Source organism: Dermochelys coriacea, chromosome 7 (genome assembly GCF_009764565.3).
Source record: "Dermochelys coriacea isolate rDerCor1 chromosome 7, rDerCor1.pri.v4, whole genome shotgun sequence".
In the NCBI taxonomy this organism is placed as follows: Eukaryota; Metazoa; Chordata; order Testudines; family Dermochelyidae; genus Dermochelys; species Dermochelys coriacea.
Genome location: NC_050074.1, coordinates 26,632,665 through 26,655,715, shown reverse-complemented (window position 1 = coordinate 26,655,715; position 23,051 = coordinate 26,632,665). Strand labels below are relative to the sequence as shown.

At 38.6% G+C, this 23,051-nt stretch overlaps 1 protein-coding gene and 1 long non-coding RNA gene across 2 annotated transcripts in view; one reads left to right on the top strand and one right to left on the bottom strand.

Moving 5' to 3' along the window:
* The window catches only part of ERC2 (ELKS/RAB6-interacting/CAST family member 2), an 858,283-nt gene that overhangs the window by 451,818 nt on the left and 383,414 nt on the right, over window positions 1-23,051 (bottom strand). Inside the window, 2 exon segments of the mRNA XM_038411791.2 lie at window positions 15,208-15,282; window positions 15,284-15,346. Coding sequence (XP_038267719.1) covers window positions 15,208-15,282; window positions 15,284-15,346 — 138 coding nt within the window.
* Window positions 11,444-17,882, top strand: LOC122461225. The gene is made up of 3 exons (XR_006283058.1): window positions 11,444-11,454; window positions 11,864-11,869; window positions 17,664-17,882. It is a non-coding gene; the product is annotated as an uncharacterized LOC122461225 (long non-coding RNA).

The following is a 23,051-nucleotide window of genomic DNA, read 5'->3' as shown; positions in this document are numbered from 1 at the left end:
CCAGCACTTCTATGCTGGTTGCAATAGAGTCGTCATGAGAGTTCTAAAGTTTAGTTAACAATTGTCTGGTAATGTAGAATGCAAGCAACAATCTGCCAGTTATCGGTTAAAGCATATTCACAGGTATTACATTTTGAGGCAACCAAGAAAAATATTGAATGAGACAGAGAAAAAGGTACCTTTATTTTGATTGTAATACCAAACGAAGAATATTTTCTATCCTAATAGCAACGATTACACACATGCTTAAAGTTGATCATATCTTTAATGGTGTGCTGAATTTGGCTCTAAGAAGGAGCAAGGAAAATGATAGTTTTTCTTCATGGCTTTGAAGGGATTACCTCTAGAATGTGTATTCAGTTCTGAGCTCATCAATAGAAACACTGACAAATTAGAAGATATTCACTGCAGACTAACATGATTGTGGGCTAAAGAATTGATTTAACAAATATGTAAAAACACAAGTATACAGTGTATAGTTAGCTAAGCAATGACTAAATGAGGAACATCGCAGTCTACAATTATTGAAATGTGGTAAACAAATCAATAGGAGGAAATATTTAGTGTGAAATAAATTAAATTAAGGATAGGACATTTAATCAGATATGTCAGGAAAAACCTTTTGACAGACAGATTTATTAGATTATGGAATAAGTCTCCCATGGAATGTGATGAAAGCCATATCACTCGGGAAAGTTAAACCTGGACTAGACAAACAGAGTAGTAGCTTGAAATACTACTACACTGGCAGGAAAATGGATGGCATAATCCATCTTTTCCCCCTCGATTCTTTTGGTGTGCCATTTTTAGTGCTGTTGATTGTTTCTTTTTAAGTTCTTTTTATACTATGCATGAAATCTCTATTATAAAAGCAGTACCAACTCTCTAAAATACTGCCTGCATAGCAACATATGACCATGGCTAGTGAAAGTCTAATAGTCAGAATAACATACATTCTCTTTCTCTCATGTTAATTTGCTTTATGCATAGCTTGTTATACTGTAATACATGTAATGTTTTATTCATCAGCTCACTTTATTTGTAAAAAGCTTAGCTACCATGTAAGGGGAGGGGGGAAGCATTCATTCATTTACAGAACTTATACTGGAATTGATTATTAAGAATATCTAGTTATTTAACTGTCCTCCCTAGACCTTCAGTATAATCCTGCTAGAGGCCCTCCAAAAACTGTTCCCTTCCTATCCCCCGAAGTACAACAGAAATCTGTAAAGGCATAACCTCAACCTTTAAGACACATTGAATGAGAATAAAGTGAAAAGTGTGAGCCTAACAAGTCCAACTCCTACCCCCTGCAGCAGACCCTCCAATGAAGATGTTCTCCTTCCTTAGCCCACTCTATGAAGCATCAGAAAAGCCCCTTTCCTCCAAAGAGGCAGAGCCTTGCATTCCCCAGCTTCTGTCCCTCAGTCATTAGTGCTTTCCCTCACTTTCCCCACATATCTGCCATGTTTTCTTTCCCCACCACTGTCTTCCTCTTTACTCTCCTTCCTCCAATGAAGACGTTCCCCTTCCTTAGCCTACTCTATGAAGCATCAAAAAAGCCCCTTTCCTCCAAAGAGGCAGAGCCTTGCATTCCCCAGCTTCTGTACCTCAGTCATTAGTTGCTTTCCCTCATTTTCCCCACATATCTGCCATGTGTTCTTCCCCACCACTGTCTTCAGTGGTCATCATGTATTGTCTGCCTGTTTGCTTCCCGGCATAAGAGAGGTGTTGGAACTGAGTGGTGGGACAAGTGGAGCAGGAGTAGTGTTTCCAGCAGACAGGGAGGGCTTTTTCCAAGTCTCACCAGTCTTTTCAGCTTCCATGGCTCCAACTTTACTTAAGCACAAAACCCCTTGGTGTTAACAAAAGATGTAGGTATCAATTGAGAAGGTTTGGGAACGAACTGATAAATTAAACAGCAACAAGTCACCAGGACCAGATGTTATTCACCCAAGAGATCGGAAAGAACTCAAATGTGAAATTGAGGAACTAGTAACCAGACACATGGAGGATACCTAATGTGATGCCATTTAAAAAAAAAAGAGCTCCAGACATCATCTTGGCAATAACAAGACAGTAAGCCTAACTTCAGTGCCAGCAAACTGGCTGAAACTATAGTAAAGAACAGAATTATCAGACACATAGATGAATACAATCTGGGGGGGAAGAGTCAACATAGCTTTTGTAAAGGAAATCATGCCTCACCAATCTATTAGAATTCTTTGAGGGGTCAACAAACCTCCAGACAAGGTTAATCCAGTGGATATAGTGTACTTGGACTTTCAGAAAGCCTTTGATAAGGTCCTTCACCAAGGGCTCTTAAGCAAAGTAAGCAGTCATGGGATGAGGGGGAAGGTTCCCTTATGGATCAATAACTGATTAAAAGACAGGAAACCAAAGTTAGGAAAAATGACCAATTTTCAGAATGGAGAGAGGTAAATAGCAGCATCCCTCAGAGATCTGTATTGGAACCAGTGCTGTTGAACATATTCATAAATGATCTGGAAAAAGGGGTAAACAGTGTGGTGGCAACATTTTCAGATGATACAAAATTACTCAAGATAGTTAAGTCCAAAGCTGACCGTGAAGAGTTAGAAAGGGATCTCATTAAACTGGGTGACTGGGCAACAAAATGGCAGATGAAATTCAAAGCTGATAAATGCAATTTAATGCGTATTGGAAAACACAGTCCCAACTATATAGGCTCAAATAATGGGGGTCTGAATTAGCTGCTACAACTCAAGAGAGAGATTGTGGAGTCACTGTGTACAGTTTATGAAAATATCCACTCAATGTGCAGTGACAGTCTAAAAAACTAACAGAATGTTAGGAACCATTAGGAAAGGGATAGATAATAAGACAGTAAATATCATAATGCCACTACATAAATCCATAAAACCCATACCTTGAATATTGCATACAGTTCTGGTCACCCCATCTCAAAAAAGATAATTGGAGATGGAAAAGGTATAGAGAAGGGTGACAAAATTATTAAGGAGATGAAGTACCATATGAAGAGAGATCAAAAAGACTGCGACTGTTCAGCATGGAAAAGAAAAGACTAAAGGAGGATAATGATAGAGGTCTATAAAACCATGAAGAATGTGAAGGGGTAAACAGCACTTTTTCTACACATTACACAAGAGCCAGGGGTCACCCAATGAAATTGGTAGGCAGCAGGTTTAAACAAGCAAAAGGAAGTACTTCTTCACACAACGCACAGTCAGCCTGTGGAACTCATTGCCAGGGGATGTCGTGAAGACCAAAACTGTAAGTTCATGGAGGATAGGTCCATCAATGGCTATTAGCTAAAATGGTCAGGGATGCAACCTCATGGCTTGGTGTCCCTAAGCCTCTGAATGCCAGATGCTGGTATTGGATTCCAGGAGATAGATCAGCTGATGACGCCCTGTTCCGTTCCATCCCTTGAAGCATCTGGACTGGCCACTGTTGGAAGACAGATACTGGGCTAGATGGACCATTGGTCTAACCCAGTATTGCCATTCTTATGTGTTTCTTGCATAAAACCCCTTCAGAATTTATCACTTTCCTGCAGTTTAAAGGGCACATTATATGTATTTACTGGGTTTTTAAAATAATATTCAATTAATGGGGTCTTTTGAATTGAAATAAATATTTTCATTATTTTAAATTGTGAGAAGAATATTGTTCTATGGTCTTGTGATTAAGGGGAAGGTTTGGAAGTCAGGAGGAGATGGCTCTCCTGAAGAACCCTCATGCTCACACCTGGAAGTGGAAATTGCAGATCTCCAAAGGTGAGAAGAAAAATTTACCAATTCACCTAGCTCAGAAGACACTCTGACTCTCAACTGTATCCCCTTCCCAAATCAAACTGTCTAAAAAGCTTTTCAGACATGAATGGCCAAGGGGGAGACAATCTTCATGCTGCAGTGGACCTAGATAGAGTTGAAGGTTAGGTAAACCTGTAACAGTTAAACAGGAGAAAAGAAGGCAGATGACGGAGACCAGGAAAATTTTTTTTTCCTTTTTCAAAAATCTCAGGAAATTAAACTGAAAAAATCTAAATTAATAGGATGTTCAGTGCAGGTACTCCATAGGAAAGGTATACAGTGACCTGATCAATTGCTTGGTAAAGGACTTAAAAAGGAGGGTTTGTTAAAGGAGCATAACAGAGGGCAGGGGAAGGTTTCAGGGCTCCTATGACTGGTACAGTAGAGAGCCAATCCCCCTTTCTTGTAGCCCACATTAACCCTCATTTGAATGGGGGATGGTAAGGTCCCAGCACTGCGTTACCTGGGGGACCTGGATGGAAAAAGACGGGAACTGGCGAAAGCCCCTCAGGTAGATACTTTTATCTGCCAGGTAAGTTCCCAACATCTAATAATAATAAAGTTGCAGCCTGATTAAATTATATCAAGCTTCTCCTGTCCTTCTTTCGGTATAGCCAGACAATGCTAAATGTGTGCTTTATAGTATGTACAATGTGAAAATAGCTGCATGACAGTGAGAATCATAGCTTTTGCACTTCCTAAATTTTGTGTTTAAATGTGCATTACTACCACTGTATTTACCCACTTTTAGCATTTATTTGTATAACAATGTTGCAAATGAAAAGATAAGGATATTATCAGCTGTTTGCATCAGGTATCAAAATTGGATGTTTAATAATGGATAAACTGAGAACTCAGTCATGTCTCCTGCTTGATCTGTACATGTAAAATATGTGCTATGTTTCAGTAGTGATCATTATAGACCTGTTTTATTAGTACTGTAAATATTTGTGCTTCTCCAATAAGTTTAACTGTTTCCTTCTGTTATACAATATGGTTCACCAGGCTATAGCACTTCCTGTTTCATCAAACCTTCAAAACAAAAATGTACATTATATTGAATGCTCTGTAATTTAACTGTATGTATTAGCACAAAACTAATGTTTAATAAGATTGTGAGTTTTTAACATTCAAGTGAAGGCTTTTTTAACTATACAGTACGCTTCACTTGACTTTTAGTACATACATGGGAACTTTTTGACATAGAAAAATAATCAGCACTAAGTTTGATGTTCTTGTAATAAGAACATTGATACAGAACAGATTTATTTGCTACTTCTGCTACTGCTACTACACTTCTGAAGAGTAATTTTTAAAGAGTTTGAAATTCAGAGTTCTTCTCTCATTTTACATCCAGCCTTTACTTGTCAGAGAAAATCACCTTTATTCCCGTGGATAAGTGTACATCTATATTAAAGAGTTAAACACTACTACAAGGACCTTTGGCTGAAGACAATGTTGAACAATTACAGAGTTCTCTTTCTAACATAAACAAGCTACATAGTAATGACATTCCTTTATGTACTTAAATGTGTTCCATCTTCCATACAGCAAAAAGAAATTGTCAGAGGCAGAGGACAAAAGGCCGACTAGCCATTAAAACCCTTTCCAAGACAATATAATTTTTATAGTGGTAGGCTGCCCAGCTCTGTACACCATATTCAAAAGAGAGTGAAATCCTGGCTTCATACAGTCAATAGCAAAATTCCCACTGACTTCAGTGGGGTCATGATTTCATCCAGAGTCTCACAATTTCCTTTAGGCACTTCAATATGACTGTGTAGGCAGAGAGGTTCGCCCGTGTGGATGACGCTGCAGGAATGGGGACTTAAATAGAAACATCATCACTTTTTTATTTGAGCAGTATGACAGAAGTGTACTAAGTTTACTTTTTAATGTGTCACATATTGTGAGCTACACAAGACATGGATGATGTATGTTATTAAGAGCCCAAACTCACTCCTAATAATAAATAAATTCCCAGTTTGTTAGGGGGATATTTAAACTGTAAATTCAAAGATTATCCTGCTGCACTGAATGTAAATTAAGAAATGTTAAAGTATATACATGCTGTAGGCATAATTACTTTAGGGTGTTTTTATTTTGTTTTTCATACCAATGCCACCTTGAAGATTTAGTTACATAAGGTAATATTCCCTATATAATGAACTATATTAAATGTATACATAATACTCACTCTGGCATTTTATTAATGTTTAAATAGTATAAAATTATTCTCAGTCAATCACAAAAAGGCTAATTTAACTGTCAGCTGCAGGGGGCTAGATGTCAAAACGTGTTAAAAGGGCCTAATATACCATGTTTTACTTGATTAACAGCTAACTTGCAGAAATCCCAACAATGTGGTCTTGTATTAGTCTTATTTGCACTGGCAAGCTTTCCTTGTGCACTAATCTAGTACCTCACAGGTCTAATCTCCTTGCACTTTATCACAGAAGCAGGAACTGAACTGTAGCAGCATGCTGCTTTATCATCAGACATACTCAATTGCTTATCTACCATGGGGGTTACAGCAGTTGTATGGCAAGACCAATTTCATAAATATCTGCTTCATGAAAGCAACCTCTTGAGCTGCTGGGCCAGTGCTAAAGCTAAGCTGTTTGAAAAGTTTAATATTAACATCAAGGAAGTCGATAGTGTTTTTACCTATTCTTATTTTTAAAAAATTATCTGGGCAGGAATAAAATTATTTTTGGCTTAATACAAAGTGTACCTTTAGTCTCTTTTAAAGAGCTTTCATTGCCTAGAAAAAACAGCAAATATATCAATTAATTATTCCTACATAGTCCTAACTAATTACTTTCTTAGAATCTTGCACATTATTGCAAGTTATTTGACACCAGAAACAGAATCAATCCTAATTATTCTCAACACCAGAACAGCTATAAACATTTGGTATTTTGGATAGAGGACTGTTTGCCCTAAAAAGCACATTTTAAAAACTGGTGCAATATAGTAGAACTTGAAAACCACAGTCTAATGATTATAGCTCATCATGAAGATTGTGTTTCCCATATGCAAGACTTGGCATTGTTCACAACAGTTTCACTTTTGTGTGTATATGTTTGTATCCCATCAAATTTGATTCCACTAGTCTATAAAAGATAGAGTACTCCAGCAAAAAGGATCTATAAAGAGTTTCTGTCTACCTCAGGTCATCAAGATAATCATTTGGAAATGTACTAAAGAGTGAAACATGTATATTAGGATCCTGGAAATATTTTCTACATTAAATGAATACATGCTACAGGTGTACTGTAAAATTGTTTGTTCTATGGTAGATACGTAATGATTTTAGGATTCGATCAGTCTGTTTTTCATTTAGTTGGACAGAGTGACAAAGCCACCTTGCCATTAAACGTAAAAGAAAAGTCAAAATGGAACACTCATACTCTTGCAAATTCTACTTCTAGGATTTTTTGTAAAATAGTAGTGGTGATGTTTTCTATTTCAAAATCTAATTATTTATGTGCAATTCTCAATGCACTACAATTTGTGCAAATAAATTATAGAACTTGCAAACTGTATGCACACAAAGTTTGCACAGCTGCCCTTTGCACGTGCGAATCTAATGCAAGTGATAGTGTACCTAGAATCATACACACAAAAGTAAAAGCCAGTTCTAGGCCCCTTTTTATGGTAAAACATTTTAAAGGAGAAAACAGTTAAACCATCTGATTGTGGACATCAAGTGGGATTTTTTTGTCATTATTTGGTTTGCTATTTTTATGTTTTAATATTCTCTAGATAAAAGCCTTCTGTGGGGCGTTTTCAAATCAAGCATGGACTTTTTTCTAAAAGATATGATCTAGTTCAACTACACCCATTGGACTTAAGTCATGTGACCTGTGTTATGCAGGATGTCAAACTAGATGATCACAATGGTCCCTTCTGGCCTTAAAATCTCTGAATCTCTGAATAAAGCCTTGTCCACACTAACAAAAGTAAACTGACTTTGAATTCAGTTCAACAACATGCTTAAGTGTTTTGCTGATTGAATTTTCAAAACGTGGTTTCCACATTCAGTATTAATACTTTGGGAACTGTTTTAGCACATATAATAGTAGTGAACTAGTGACCTAAACTTCAGATCTAATTTTCAAAAGTGTGTGAATTAGAAACATAAGTCTCAATAGGACTTACCTTTAAAAATCAGGCTCCAAGTGACAAACTATTTAGGTGCCTAAACTTGCAGAGAGACCCCTAGTGGGATTTTCAAAAGTGCCTAGATACCTAATTCCCATTTATTTCAATGGGAGTTTTGAACTGTGTTAGTAGACCTAGGTTAACCACAGTCAGTGAATAATCCATATTTTACATAGTATGGACAGGGCTCAAAAAGTCTATCTGCTATTTATCTTGTGGAGATCAAGTGCTGACTCCTGTTCATTAAGACATAGTTTGCATAGCTGTGAGAATTTATAGAAACCTGTAGCACTACATAACAGTAGATCAGGGATTAATATCTGCTGGGAAAATCATAATTTTCCTTGTGTGTGTAATTTTTCTTTAATGTGTGGGGGTGATCTTACCCTTATTAGTCATAAGTGTTTAAGAGGAAGCCTTTTGGGGGAGGGGGATGGGGAGATTTACAAATATTTTTTTAAAATGAACCTACAAATAATCACTTTAGGGGAAGTGACAAATCCACTTTATGGCGATTGTCTAAATGGCAAAACTGTTGAGCTGATATCTTCTGTTGAGAACTATAAGAACTGTTCTGAACAGCAACAGCATCATGATCATGCACTTCCTTCCATAGCATTGGTTAGTGCAGAGAGGGATGTCTCAGAGATAGTTTCAGGAACAACAGGAAACCTAACAATGATCTAAGTCCTTTTATTAGATGGTGTGGTGATTTGGGGGAGTTGTCTGTACAATTTATTAATTCTGTGTGAAATTATGAATTCCCTGTACATCTGTCAGACTGCAAAGTCCATTTGGAATGTATGGGCTAGTTGTCTTCTCTGTTGTCTCTTAGTCTCCATGTTGGAATGAAATTCCAAGGCTTAGTGACACAGTGCTGACCATAGAGCATCGATAATTCAGGGTGGTCCTCTATTCAAAAGACAAGACTGGAGACTCTATTGCTGGTTCCCACACAAAAGAGCTGGTTTGTCAGGGGAGAGGTTGCCTGGCAATGAAGCCACATGATAGAGTATGGGATCACCTGTTGAGGCTGATCTGGGAGTCATCTGACAGAGGCATTGGAACATTATAAAAAGGGCAGAGGCTGATCTATTCAGGGTATTCACCATCTTCAGCTACTCAAGAAGAGAGAAACTGCTGCAGGAGCCTGGTGATGCAAGGGGGAATCCTGCCTACCTGAACTCAGATGGTCCCCCAGGAAAGCATGAGTTAGAAGGAGGAGCATTGCATTCAGCAGGTTTGATGTTTTTATATGGTCTTTACTCTCTGTGTTTAATCTGATAGTGAAGAGCAATGGTGGTTTAGGTCTTGTGCAAAGTGTCTGTGTGCTATGCGTTGCACCTATCATTTGACTCACTGAAGAGGATGTTGTACATCCTTCAAGTTCGAAGAGAATCATGACATCACTGATTGGTTTGGTTTCTGTGAACATATGAGGCTGATCAGGCCAATTTGAGCTTTGAATTGTCTGTGGCACACTGAACAAGAGCCGCCACTGTGGCTTACTTCATTAATGGCAGACATGCTACTGTTGCGAGATTTACGCTGCTGGCGCTTCTGCTCTGCCTCAGCAATTCTCCTCTGTTCATAGACTGTAGCTCAAATATGGTTGAGGCTTCACCAGGTAGAACAATCATGAGTGAGATCTTCCCAAAAACTCTCAGTCAACATTGAAATTCCCCAAAGATAACTTGAGGGTGATTTAAAACATTTCTTCTGGCCTTCCTAAGAGCACTTTCCCTCCTTTAGCTTGGTATAAAAGATCTTCTTTGGCAGTCACCTATCTGACGTTCTGGTGACATGGCATGCCCCATCTTATCTGTTTTTTTACCAGAGTATGGACGCTTGGAATGCCTGCCTGTATGAGAACCTTAGTATCTGGAACCTTGTCTTGCCATCTTATCCTCATTAGTTTCCTCAGACAGCTCATGTGAAAGTGATTCAGCTTCATCGCATGATGTCTGTACACCATCCAGATTTCATAGGCATACATCAGAGTTGACAACACAATGGCTTTGTAGACCTTCAGCTTTGTTGATTAATGCCTCTACATTCCCACATATTTGCACGTAGTCTGCCAAAGACCACATTTGCTTTGGCAGTCTGACATTGGTTTATCAATAATGTGAACTGCACATGAAAGTGCACTGCCGAGGCAGGTGAACTTGTTCACTGAGTACAGGGTTTGGCCATTCACTGTGATAGTAGGCTCTACATGAGGCTGGTATATCACGTCTGTCTTCTTGATGTCAACTGTGAGACCAAAGTTGTCACAAGCTGAAGAGAAATAGTCCATACTTCACTGCATGTCAGACTCAGATTTGGCATTCAGGGAACAGTCATCAGCAAACAGAAGATTGCAAACAGTCACTTCCTGTATCTTTGTCTTCACCTGCAGTCTCCTCAAATTGAAGAGCTTGCCAGCTGTCCAGTATCTGATACCAATCCTGGTGTCTCAGTCACAAAAGGCATCTGTAAGAATTGGCAGAGAACATCATACTGAAGAGGGTTGGGACCAATACACAGTCCTGCTTGACTCCACTGGCGACTGGGAATGGTTCAGATAAATCATCTTCCACAACACGAGCGATCATGCCATTATGGAATTGCCGAACCATTGTGATGAATTTCTTCAGACAACTGAATTCTGCCATGATCTTCAAAAGGCCTTCCAGACTATCAAATGTTTTTGTCAGGTCAATGAAAGTCATATACAGGTTGCAGTCCTCTCCTTGGACCATTACCTTGTTGTGATGGAGAGTTTTGTGTGTCCCAATGACCCTCAGAACTATGCCAGCTTGAGACTCTTGCTCCTAGTAGGGCCACCCTTCGTAAACTGAAGAGGTAAACTATAAGGCTCACACTTTTGGGTGGAGTTCTGGCAGAGGGGAACTATAAGGTATGGGGAGAATTTGAGGGATCAAAACTAGTTGTAGGGCTGAGCGGGGGATTGTATAGTTGTGGCTCTCAGGAGGGGGTGCCAGATAGATCTGAACTCCAAGAGTTTGCCCAGAGGCTCTAAGACAGCAGCAATGCCTGGACTCCACTCAGACTCTGTGGTCTTAAAACACCCAGGGATTCAGCAGTTGGATCCCCTCACAGCAGTCTGCAAGTGGCACGCTAAACTGTAACTGTGATAGCTGGCAATCGTAAATTATCAATAATGATGCAGAAAAAGCAGAAATGTTCAACAAAAATTATGTTCTGCATTTAAAAAGAAGCTGGATGATGTATTCATACCACTAAATGGTGATCAGATACTTTCTATTCCAACAGTAACTAAGGAAGATAACCAGAATCTACTAAAATTAAAAAAAAAAAGTGACCTGGATAATTTTCATGCAACAATTTTAAAAGTTGTGCAAGGAGCTTTTTGGTGCATATATGTTTATTTTTAATAAATCTTGGAAAAGTGAGAAAGGTCCAAAGAACTAAAATAAAGCCAATATTGTGGCAATACTTAAAAAGGGTAAACAGAATAACATGGATAATTATAGGCCACTTAGCTTGACATCAATTCCAGACAAAATAACATAATGGCAGATATGAGACTTAAAGAATAAATAGTTAATGATCTAATCAATGCCAATCAATGTGTCTCCCGAGAAAACAGGTTTTGTTGGATTAATTCTCAGTCACTTTTTGTCAAGACTAAGTTTGGTAGATAAAGGTAACTGTTGATGTAATACTTTTAGAATTCTGTCAAGCACTTGACTTAGTACTGCCTGACATTCTGATTAAAAGTTTAGCACTACGCAAAAAAAGCACTACACATCAAATAGATTAAAAACTGGCTAACTGATTGATCCAAAAGACAATTGTTAATGGAAATCATCAAAAAGTGTGGGTTTTTCTTGCTTAGAGCCTATGCGGATCAGTTCTTGGTTCAATACCATTTCAATATTTTTATAAATTTTCTGTAAAAAAATGAAATCATTGCTTATAAAGATTGTAGATGTCACCAAGATTTATGGAAAGGTAAATAGGGATAAGGCAAGGTCACTAAACAGAGAGCCATAAGGATCACTTGGAAAGCTGGGCACAATTAAACATTTATTTCAATACATCCAAGGACAATTGGAGTTAGGCAGCTAAGTGCTTTTGAAAATCCCCCTAGACACCTATCTGTATCTTTAGGTGCCTAAATGCCTTTAAAAATGTGGCTGGTAAGCCATATTTACAGGATGAGGGCAGTCTGTAGTCTGGAAAAGCAAGGACTCTGATAAAGTTACAACAGGTAATGAATTGAACATGAGCTCCCACAGTGATGCTATGGCAAAATGGGCTAGCACCAATTACTTGCAGTATCCAAATCAAACAGACCAGAGTACTGTTTTCATCCCAGGGCAATTCTTTTTTTGTGTACAATTCACCAGAACCAAGCATCCTGTTATTTGCACAGTTCACATCACATTAACCTTATCTCCCTGATCTGGTCTTGCAGTGATTTTTGTTCTCATGTCTGGTACACCATTAATTCACTTTCCACCCAGTACAAATAGATTTCCAATCAAAGACAGTTAAGCTCCAAACATGAGACATAAACATTATTGGTGCTGTAACATTCCATACGTATGATGATTCTGATGGACTTCTCTAATTTGAACTGCAGTGTTGCAGTCTTCCAACTTGACAGTCTACAAAAATAAACAGATAAAACTGAAAGACAAAGGACAAAGCCCATAATTCAAAGCCTTTTAGAACTTCTGATATACTAGATTTTAGAACTTTGTATTATTCATGTTGGACCAGATCTTCAGCTAGTGTAAAATGGCATACCAATTTACATAAGCTGAGAATCGGGTCTATTTTACATGGGAGAAAGACTTAAGTCTTCTGATTCCCAGTTCCCTAGTTAACCCACTTCACCACATTGCCTCCCAGGCAAGTCACTTTAAATTCTTTGAGCATTAGTGTTAAAATTTCTAAAATAGTTTAATGATATCTAAGATCAGCAAAATCCAAAAATAGACACAAGGAAAAGTTATATGCAGACATATATCATTAGCTAAATATTATTAGCCATTTTACAGATGACAAAACAAGGGAGAAAGGATAAATAACTCATCTGGACTACTGGATTAGATGTGACTATTGAAGCTATGGCCCCGGTACAGACGCTAATTTGTTGTGTAATTTTGGCCAGTCAAAAAACATCTGACAGACTCGATTTCCCCATCTGTAAAATAGGGGTGATATTTACTAATTCCATACTTACAGGATGAGAGCAGCCTGTACCTGGAAAAGCAACGCTATACAATAATATTAAACCCACCATGCGGCATTTATACCTGCAGCAGTCTCCCTTAAACACTTGCCAATTTATTCAGATGATTAAATAAATACTACCTCATTATAAGATTAAATTCTCATTAGACACTAGAACATGATTTAACTTTGCACAAGGCCCAAACATATTTACTTACAATAGATAACGCTAATTCCACCTCCAGTCACAGGGTTTTAATTGCACCTGTAGACTCCAGAAAACCCTCATAACAGAGGGCAGCATTTAATAGTATTCAGACTAGTGTCTAAGACAGGGGTGGCCAACCTGAGCCTAAGAAGGAGCCAGAACTTACCAATGTACATTGCCAAAGAGCCACAGTAATACATCAGCAGCCCCCCGTCCCCAATCCCAGCTCGGGCAGCCCCACTGGCAGCCCCACCAATCAGCACCTCCCACTCCTTCCCCACACCTCCTGATCACCTCTTTCATGGCATGCAGGAGGCTCTGAGGAGGAGGAGCGAGGGCATAGCAAGCTCAGGGGAGGGGGCGGGAAAGGATGGAGTGGGGGCAGGGCCTGTGGCAGAGCCAGGGGTTGAGCAGTGAGCACCTCCCAGCACACTTGAAAGTTAGTGCCCGTAGCTCCAGCCCCGGAGTCGGTGACTATACAAGGAGTTGCTTATTAACCTCTGAAGAGCTGCATGTGGCTCCGGGCTACAGGTTGGCCACCCCTGGTGAAAGAGCAAGTCCCACTTACCACTGAGAAGGCTCCATACTAATTCAAGTTTATTTTAAACATTTACCAGTTGTTCCCACATAAATAAAGCACTTTAAAGCACAAGAATAGTCCCACTGAGTCCAAATACATGAGTTCAATAGAGCTACTCATGTATTTAAAGTTTATGGGTGAAATTCTGGTCCCACTGAAGTTAATGGGGATTTTTAGATATTTAGGTATTGTCCAGCCTGCTAAGAGGAGGAACAGAAACAATGAGCATGGTTTAATTAAGCCACAACTTTATACCCAAATGTCAGAGAGTACTCAGCAGATAAAACTGTACAGTGCAGGTAATTCCATAACCATTTATATTACCCGGAGCACTGCTGTCAGCCCTCCCCCTTCCTACACTGGTCCCCAGCCATTAGCTGCTGGGATCTTGGCATCCACCCCCTCAAATGAGGGCTAATCAGGGCTATAAAGAAGGGGGGTTAACTCCCTGCCATACCAATCATAGGAGCCCTGAACCCCCCCATTTTCACTCCTATAAGAATACTCCTTTAAATACTTTCCAGATCCATTTTATCTAATCACTGTATCTATTCCCTACGAGTACCTGCACTGGATATCTGCCCAAGCTTACATAATGAACTGCGACATCATAGCCTAACCCCCATTATGTTTTTTTGCCCCCACCAAACTCTTGTGGGGAAGGTCAAAACCTCACCTTGCCTTGGTTAATCTGTCAGTGATGGAAAATTCCTTCCCAGTTCCCAACCCCAGCCGGACCCCACCTCCGCCCCGCCAGAAAGGAGCAACTAGCTTAATGCCCACAAGTGGATCATGACAAAACCTACTCAGACTGGTCCAAGTGAAAACAAAACCAGGTTATGTACCACACTGACTTGGGTACCAATAGTCCCCACCCCTCTTCTGGTCACCTGACCATCCCCACACTGACCTGGTATGGTGCTGCATGTGCCTCAGCTCTGTACCAGGTAACTTTCTGGTTCTCTAATCCTTAAAGGTGGAACACACCTTCTCCAACAACCCACCACTTAATGTGGATGAAGTCATTTGGCAGTTAAAGGCATAAAAACTCCAAATAAAAATAAAGAGGAGATTATTTTAAGGGTTAATTCTGTAATTTTACATAAACTTTCTTTCATTCTTTCTTTGGTGCTCGACCAACTTCAAAAAAGCATCTTTTTATTCTGGACACACTTCACTCCCTCATTGAAAGAACACCATATAACCTGCTACATGCTAAACGTTACCTTCTCTGACAGAGCTTCTTCTAATGTTGCTAAAGCCGTGTCCGTGTTACTGGAATCCGTCTGCAACGATTTCACCTCTGTCTTTTAAATTGGTTAGCTGTTTATCTTTGTCCCTAAGTTGCTCCTGTAGATTTTCAATCTAAAAATAAAAATAAATCACAATATTAATCAATATTTTCTTTAATCATTCAAGCAGGGAGTTGGGCCATAATAATCTGCATTACTAAAACAGCTACATGTACATGTACTGTGCTGTATCCCTCAGGATACTGCAGATCTTCTATACCACACATGATGAACAACAGAGAAACTTCTTTTTTTGCTCAATTCTTTCAATATTCATGGCTACATATTAGAAAGTTTTGGGGCAGAAGGGGTGGATTTGGAGGGTGTTACGGAAGAAGAAGGGAAGCCTCAAAACCTATGGATAAGCGTCTTAACTTCTGAATGTTTATTTGAACCAAACTCTTGGAGGTGCACCCAGCATTCATTAGCCTTTTGAAGGTGCAACCAGCAGTACTGAATACGTAAACTGCAGCTGATCAGGGGTAGCTCTAATTTATATGTCTAGATTGTTTTTAATGATACATATTTTGACAGGATTCTCTCATTTTTCTGAGTGCTCCATTGTATAACCTGAGTATGGCCCAAAAGGCATAATTCAACAGACAATTAGTGGGGTTTGGTCCATCTTAAATTTTTTGTGGAATGCACAATCTGGGCAGCCAATCTCCACCAGCACTTCTGCTCTTAGCCACAGTTTTGCTGGCACAAATGTATGAACATTAAAAGTTAAGGACCAACTTTTACTTCTCAAAGGCAAATACATAGTAACACGGCAGGAATGGTCAACTATGATATAAAATAGGGAAAATCTGTTGAGTTATCAGTTTATAATAAATGTCAGAATATCCCTATTTCCACACAGTTAGAACCAAACATATTCTCCTTGCGCACTGAAAGCTCCTACTGACTTCAATGTGAATCATGTTCACAAAGATTTCAGGACTGCAGCTGAAAAATGTGCCAAATCTGTTGAGCAAGTCTGTACCATAAAATATTTTTGTGGGTAACTGATTTAAAGTAACTGCATGTAAAGCAGGCTCTTAATAGGAAGAACTTGTGATATGGATCAAGTTGAACAAGTATGAAACAGCATATTTGGCAAATAAACCATGTACTGGCAGCAAACCAGGCACTTTTATCCATTATCTATAGCCTGAGAACAAACAAGCTAAACTGCAGATTATAACTCTTGTACATGATTGGTAGCCTGGATCTTCTCCTGGGGACTACATTAGTTACCATTGACTATATGCTTTTATTTCTCTTACTTCATATCATGCACCTCTTATCTAAAAAAACCCAGCATATGCAAAATATTCCTTTTTTACAACCTTAAAATGTCAAGGAGGAAAAATAATACAACTTAAAAATACATACATTTAAAATATTTCTTTTGCATTACATACTTGTAAGGAACTTTTTTTTAAAAAAAGAATACTGTACAAATTATACCTCAAGAAAAACAAAAACCCCAAAGAACATGCTAGAACCCACGCAGGATATGATCAAACAATTACAACCCATACTTGATGAGGACAACATCATGGAAGATATCGTTCCTGAACCCTCTCCCCCTTCCGGCGTTCAAACAACCCCCCACAATCTGGGCAAGCTCATCAGCAGAAGTAAGCTCCCCACAGGATTAGGACACACCAACTCAAAGCGGCACCAGACCCTGCCAGAACAGGTACAAAACATACAGATATACCTCCCCTGCTACAATTATCAATACCCCCCACAACACACCTTTCAAGATGCATGGGTCCAACACACGCCTATCACAACATGTGGTGTACCTCATCCAGTGCATCAAATGCCCCTACAACTGCCATGTGGGTGAAACCAGACAATCATTACGCTATCAGATGAACTCACACAGAAAAATGATAAAAGACAAAAAACACCCTATCACTCACAGGTGAACACTTTTCACAAAGTGATTACTCCATATCTGAACACTCAGTCCTAGTCCTCAAAGGAAACGTGCACAACACCTTCAAAAGACAAGCCTGGGAACTTAAATTCATAACTTCGCTGGACACTAAAAACCATGGACTTATCAGAGACACTGGTTTTATATTACCTCACCCATCTTCTCTCTCATATTATGTGACCAACAGTGGCTCATAGCCTGGCTGCAACAACACTGTAAACAACATAAAATTTCTTAAGATTAAGAAGGCAAACATGTGCAAAACTTAAAAATATACAAGAGGGAAAACAGACCAAGTCAGAGCCGATAATATGGCTATAACTACAACGTATATAAAGTGTGACAGGGTCAGGACAGATGGCTATGAAAGAGTGGTCAAAAGTAGATACATTAGTTCCAGGTTAAGCAGGTCCCTTTTCCCTGGGTAAAATAACAGGGACTATTCCAGAACACTCAGGACTAATAAAGGCAAGCAGGCTAATTAGGACACCTGTAGCCCATTGGGAAGCTGCTAGAATTAATTAAGGCTAATCAGGATACCTGGTTTTAAAAGGCTCTCACTCCAATTAGTGAGGTGTGCGTAAGGAGCTGGGAGTGAGGGGACTACTGCTGGAGGATTGAGGAGTACAAGCGTTAACAGACATCAGGAGGAAGGTCCTGTGGTGAGGAAAAAGAAGGTGTTGGGGGAAGGCCATGGAGAAGTAGCCCAGGGAATTGTAGCTGTCGCACAGCTGTTTCAGGAGGCCCTCTACACAGCTGCAGCCCACAGGGCCCTGGGCTGGAACCCGGGTAGAGAGCGGGCCCAGGTTCCCCCAAACCTCCCAACTCCTGATCCAACACAGGAGGTTCCACCAGAGGGGAAGGTCTCTAGGCTGTTCCCAACCCACATGGTGGATCAGCAGAAACTGCAGGGATTGTTCTTACCCTTTTTTCCCCCATGCTGGCCAGTGATGAGGTTATCTGAGTGAACGGCAGTTTTGAGCCACGAAAGTGGCCAAACTGAGGGCTACTGTGAATCTCTGAGGCAAGCAAAATCCGCCAATAAGCGCGGGACCCACCAAGGTAGAGAAGGAACTTTATCACAAAAGCCATATTTATGTAAGCTTACAACTTTTCAATAGTCTCAAACCAAAAGAAAAACAGTCTAGAAAATCAGTGCCACTTCCATCACTTGAGCTTTCCCCTATACTCCTTATGTGGTTCCTCCCTCATTATGGTACTTCATTTTGATTTATCTTATTGAATGCTTTAGGGGTGTTAGAATCGGGAATCCAGGGTTCTATTCCCAGCTCTGCAAATGACCGTCTCTAAGACCTTAACAATTTGCTTAAGCTGTCTGCTATGTAAATAGGTATAAAAAGAGTATAACCTTATCTTTCTGAAGTTTTCCAAGTGATATGAAATCTTCAAAAAAGCATGCCTTTGGATGCATATATGTGATATAAATGTCACCCCAAATGGTCAGAAAATGTCATCACAGAGTAAGACAACTTTCATTAATCATTCTTGAAGCTGATTTTCTTCTATTACATGGAGTTTAGTTAAATTTTTAAAAATGATGATTTATTACCTAAGGGTACTCAATTCCAATGGACAATGTACAGTAAGAACTTATTCCATATGAATACCTATATACAGACAAATGCAGAACTATCATAGCAGTTTTAGTTTTCTGGCTGTTGTCCACTTCATATCTTCAAAGGTGGATTAGAATAAAGAGAATGATATACTCACATATGTCAAAAACAGATCAATGGAGCTACTATACACAATGTTCCCGTTTGTGCAACTGATCCTGCAACAACAGAACCTTTGGTCAGGTTGCTCTACTGTCATGTTATTTCTGTTGACAGTAGTCCCTCAAGTACAGATCCACAGGTGAAAATAAACACATTTTATGGCAAAAATCACTTCAATTAAGAACATGTTACACCTGGCCATTATTCAGTTAAGTAGGAGCCCTCAGATAGCATCAGATATTATATTCACTAAAGCTTAATAAAGAATCTGTCAAGGATGTTATCCTCTTCCTCTCCCAGATGAAGCACAGAACTATTTGGCTGGTGGAGGGTTAAACATACAGTAGTGTTAAAGGCTCAACAACTATGTTTTTATACTCAGAGATACTGTAGCTTGGGCTTACAAGATATATGAAGACAGACCCACTGGTTGAATCACTGATTTTCCTCTACTTAAAAATAAACATTTTAGCTACTATGCTCACTTTCACACAAACGTGTCTCCAAGAATTTTATCATATATATTTTAGGCAGTTTTATAAAACCCTTATTCTTCCATAATATATTATAGATGTGAATGGCCAAGCAACTGCCACAGACTTCCTGTCATTGACTTACTACTGTACATATATAAAACCTGAAGTTGGTAGATTATTTCATAGCTGTTGAAAATCATTACAACTAAAGCCTTATATGGTAGAAGACAACTACATAATGCTGAATAAATAGACATCTTTAGCATTGTGGTTGGTTTATATGAGTCTTCTAAGAGTCCCATTTGAATAAATGCAGAAGAGAAATAGACCATTCTTTTCAATAGTGTTTTGTTCCTGCCTTTTATGGCTGATGTAGGTTACATAAAATCCCATAATATATTAATGCACAGTCATAGTAAAAGAAGATAAATAATGGGAAAACTGCATTGGGAGGCTGTCAATTTATAATAGAACAAATCAGTCATAGAAAGCTGTCATGACATTTTATAAAAACAAATTCTGAGATGCTTAATTAAACATTGGTTCGGAGCAATAATGTATTGATTAAATTATCTATCTACTGTCATTTTTAATAGGAAGCAGTTTTTTAAACTTTCCATATGACATTTACCTAAGTCTTGGCAACCTGGCAAAAAAAAACCCTGAATATGATTGAAACTGCAACCTTAACGGTTCAGTGGGGCCTTTATTGAGGAAATGCTCTTCTCAAATCGTTGCACATCAACCTCACGGGTGATCAACATGTTCCACATTAATCACAAAGGTTTAGTGTACAGATTAATCCAGCTGCTCCAACGTTATCTCTCATTAGTTTAACATTAATCTGGAAAAATTGTATAAATAATGTGTTCAAAATCCAATTGCAGTGAAAGCCATTAAATGGATCAGTGCTCCAGTCTTTATATTAAAAATATTACCTCCGCAGAGCTTGACATGTGACCTCATACAGGCAAAAACTCCCATTCATTTCACTAAGTCTTCCTACTTAAGGTCTTCAGATTAAAGCTCCAATTCAGTAAAGCATCCCTCGTCAGGACAGCAGTTAAGAACATGTTTAAAATTAAGCAAGCACTTAATCGCTGTTTTGAATCAGGGCCTGAATCTTTACTTTGACAGATTCCAGCAGGGCACACATTAGACCAGATGCTGCATGTGCTAAAATCAATAGAAAATTTGCCATTGACTTCATATAATAATGCAATACTTTGCACACGCAAAGCAACTTTCATCCAAAAGAGCTCAAAGACTTCAGTTGAACCAGAATCAGACCCACTACTACTGTTATAGCTGAACTAGATTATTTAGAGGATACTAGAGTATTTATTACAAACCTAAAGCCAAATTCTCTGCTCATTTAACCCCACTGAATTCAGCAGAGTTATGCCAGCAGAAATTTGGCCCCTAATGAGCAAGAATGTATAACCACTGCAAAATGGGGATGCACATTGGCATGAAAAAACATCTGAGATAAACTGTTTATCTTAAAATGTGTGAGGTCAATGGAAGATATTTTTGACAACTTATAATTAGCAGTTAGGGCTTGCGTATAATACACACACAGAGAGAAAGAAAACAGGTTTCAGAGTAGCAACCATGTTAGTCTGTATTCGCAAAAAGAAATTTCGTGTAGCTCACGAAAGCTTATGCTCAAATAAATTTGTTAGTCTCTAAGGTGTCACAAGTACTCCTTTTCTTTTTTAGAGAAAGAAAACGCGACACTATGTGCACATGCTAGTGGTAATTTCTTTATCAAAATGTGTTGCAATCTGAAGAGTGGCTAAGTCGATATGTCAGATAGTACTATGCCAATACGTTTCCTAATTTAAACTTTTTACAGTACAGTGATGTGAGTATGACATTATTACTATGGGTAAGAAATCCCTACTTGCTCTGTGACACAGTAAAATACTAGCTTTAGAAAAAGACACACCAAGTATACTACATACATTTTCATCATTGCTATCGGTGGAATTGGTGACACTATTTTAATTTTGACATTTAAATATATAAATATGCATCACAGGAAATGGACAAATTCTGTCCTGCATGACATTGCATGTCTGGAATTTGGCTCTGTATAAAGAGTTAAAGCTCAAGAGACACTACATATTCCATCTCTCTGAGTATTACTGGACATCTGTCTTCCCCGAGGAAACAGAAAGGGGGTGGGGGTGGACAAGATGCTGGGAAGATACTATGTAGATCAGCTCATTATCTCTATTTCATACACACTAATATTTTTGTTCATGCATATATTTTTGTTCAGACATAGAAATAGGAGATAAAAGTTCCTAACTCATTAACACCTATTTTATGGCATTGTAACAGTCACATCCAAAATTACATTAACTGGTACTTCGAGATTTGCACACCATGTTTCTTTAATTTCATCCAAGTATTAATGATTTTAACAACTACTTCATGACCCCCTGTGGAATATTTAAGCCATTGCATGTTTCAGCTTCATCAAAATATATTTTCAAATGGAGGGGGGAAATACCAGGAGAGTGTTTTCAAAAACATGTAATCAATATTCAAAGTTGGGATCTGCTCTTTTATTATTATCAGTTTGACCTACCCATGTAGGCACCCCAAATTAAAGTACTTATTTCCTATGTGCAGTGCTTATCTGAATTCCAAAGTATTTTATACGATTTCCTTCCCCTTCAAACTAATTTTAAAATATGATCCAAGCCTTAACCAAGAAAACATGTTCTAAAATATTACAGCATTTAACAAAATTCTTCCCTCAGAGGTAAAGAGAACAGGCAGCAAATTAAAAACATCCACATTGAATTACAACTGTTTTAATGACAGGTTTCAGAATAGCAGCCGTGTTAGTCTGTATTCACAAAAAGAAAAGGAGTACTTGTGGCACCTTAGAGACTAACAAATTTATTTGAGCATAAGCTTTCGTGAGCTACAGCTCACTTCATTGGATGCATTCCTGTTTTAACATAGATCATTCAATTCATGGCCCACAGACAAAGCAATATACAAATAGCCTCTTTAGTCTCCTACTTACACTGGTACTGGTGTAAATCTGGAGTAGCTCCAAGAAGTTATTTAAATTATACTGGTGTAAAGTGAAAGGAAAAAGTTTTTTTAAAAAGAGAGGTTAGACAGGAGCTTAATAATGATCTTCTAGCACAGAAAAGATCTCATGGTTAGCTAAACTTGGACAGATCTCTCAATAGGGTTAGGGAGCACAGTGGGATTTTGTATTCTTAAACATTAAACACATCAAATTAACTAGCTCTTCGTGGGCTTTTTAAACCGAGAATGATATAGTTTATGACAGGTTATTGGTCTCTCTCTAACATACATGTGGGTATGTGCATACATATATATATACACACATATACATATACACACCCCTACTATCTGAGAGGATAGATTAGATAGAAGCAGCCAGTTTAGCCCATTAGAGATGTTAATTTTATTTCTCACATGCATGCCTCTGGCAAGGTGGGATATGCATTACCATCAGGTTGTCAACATGTAATCCCCATCTACCTTTGCTGCCCTGACATTGCGCCATTATCTTTAAAAAAATAAATTCATCTAATCTTTCAGTATTTTAATAAATATGTATATTCTCATCATTTA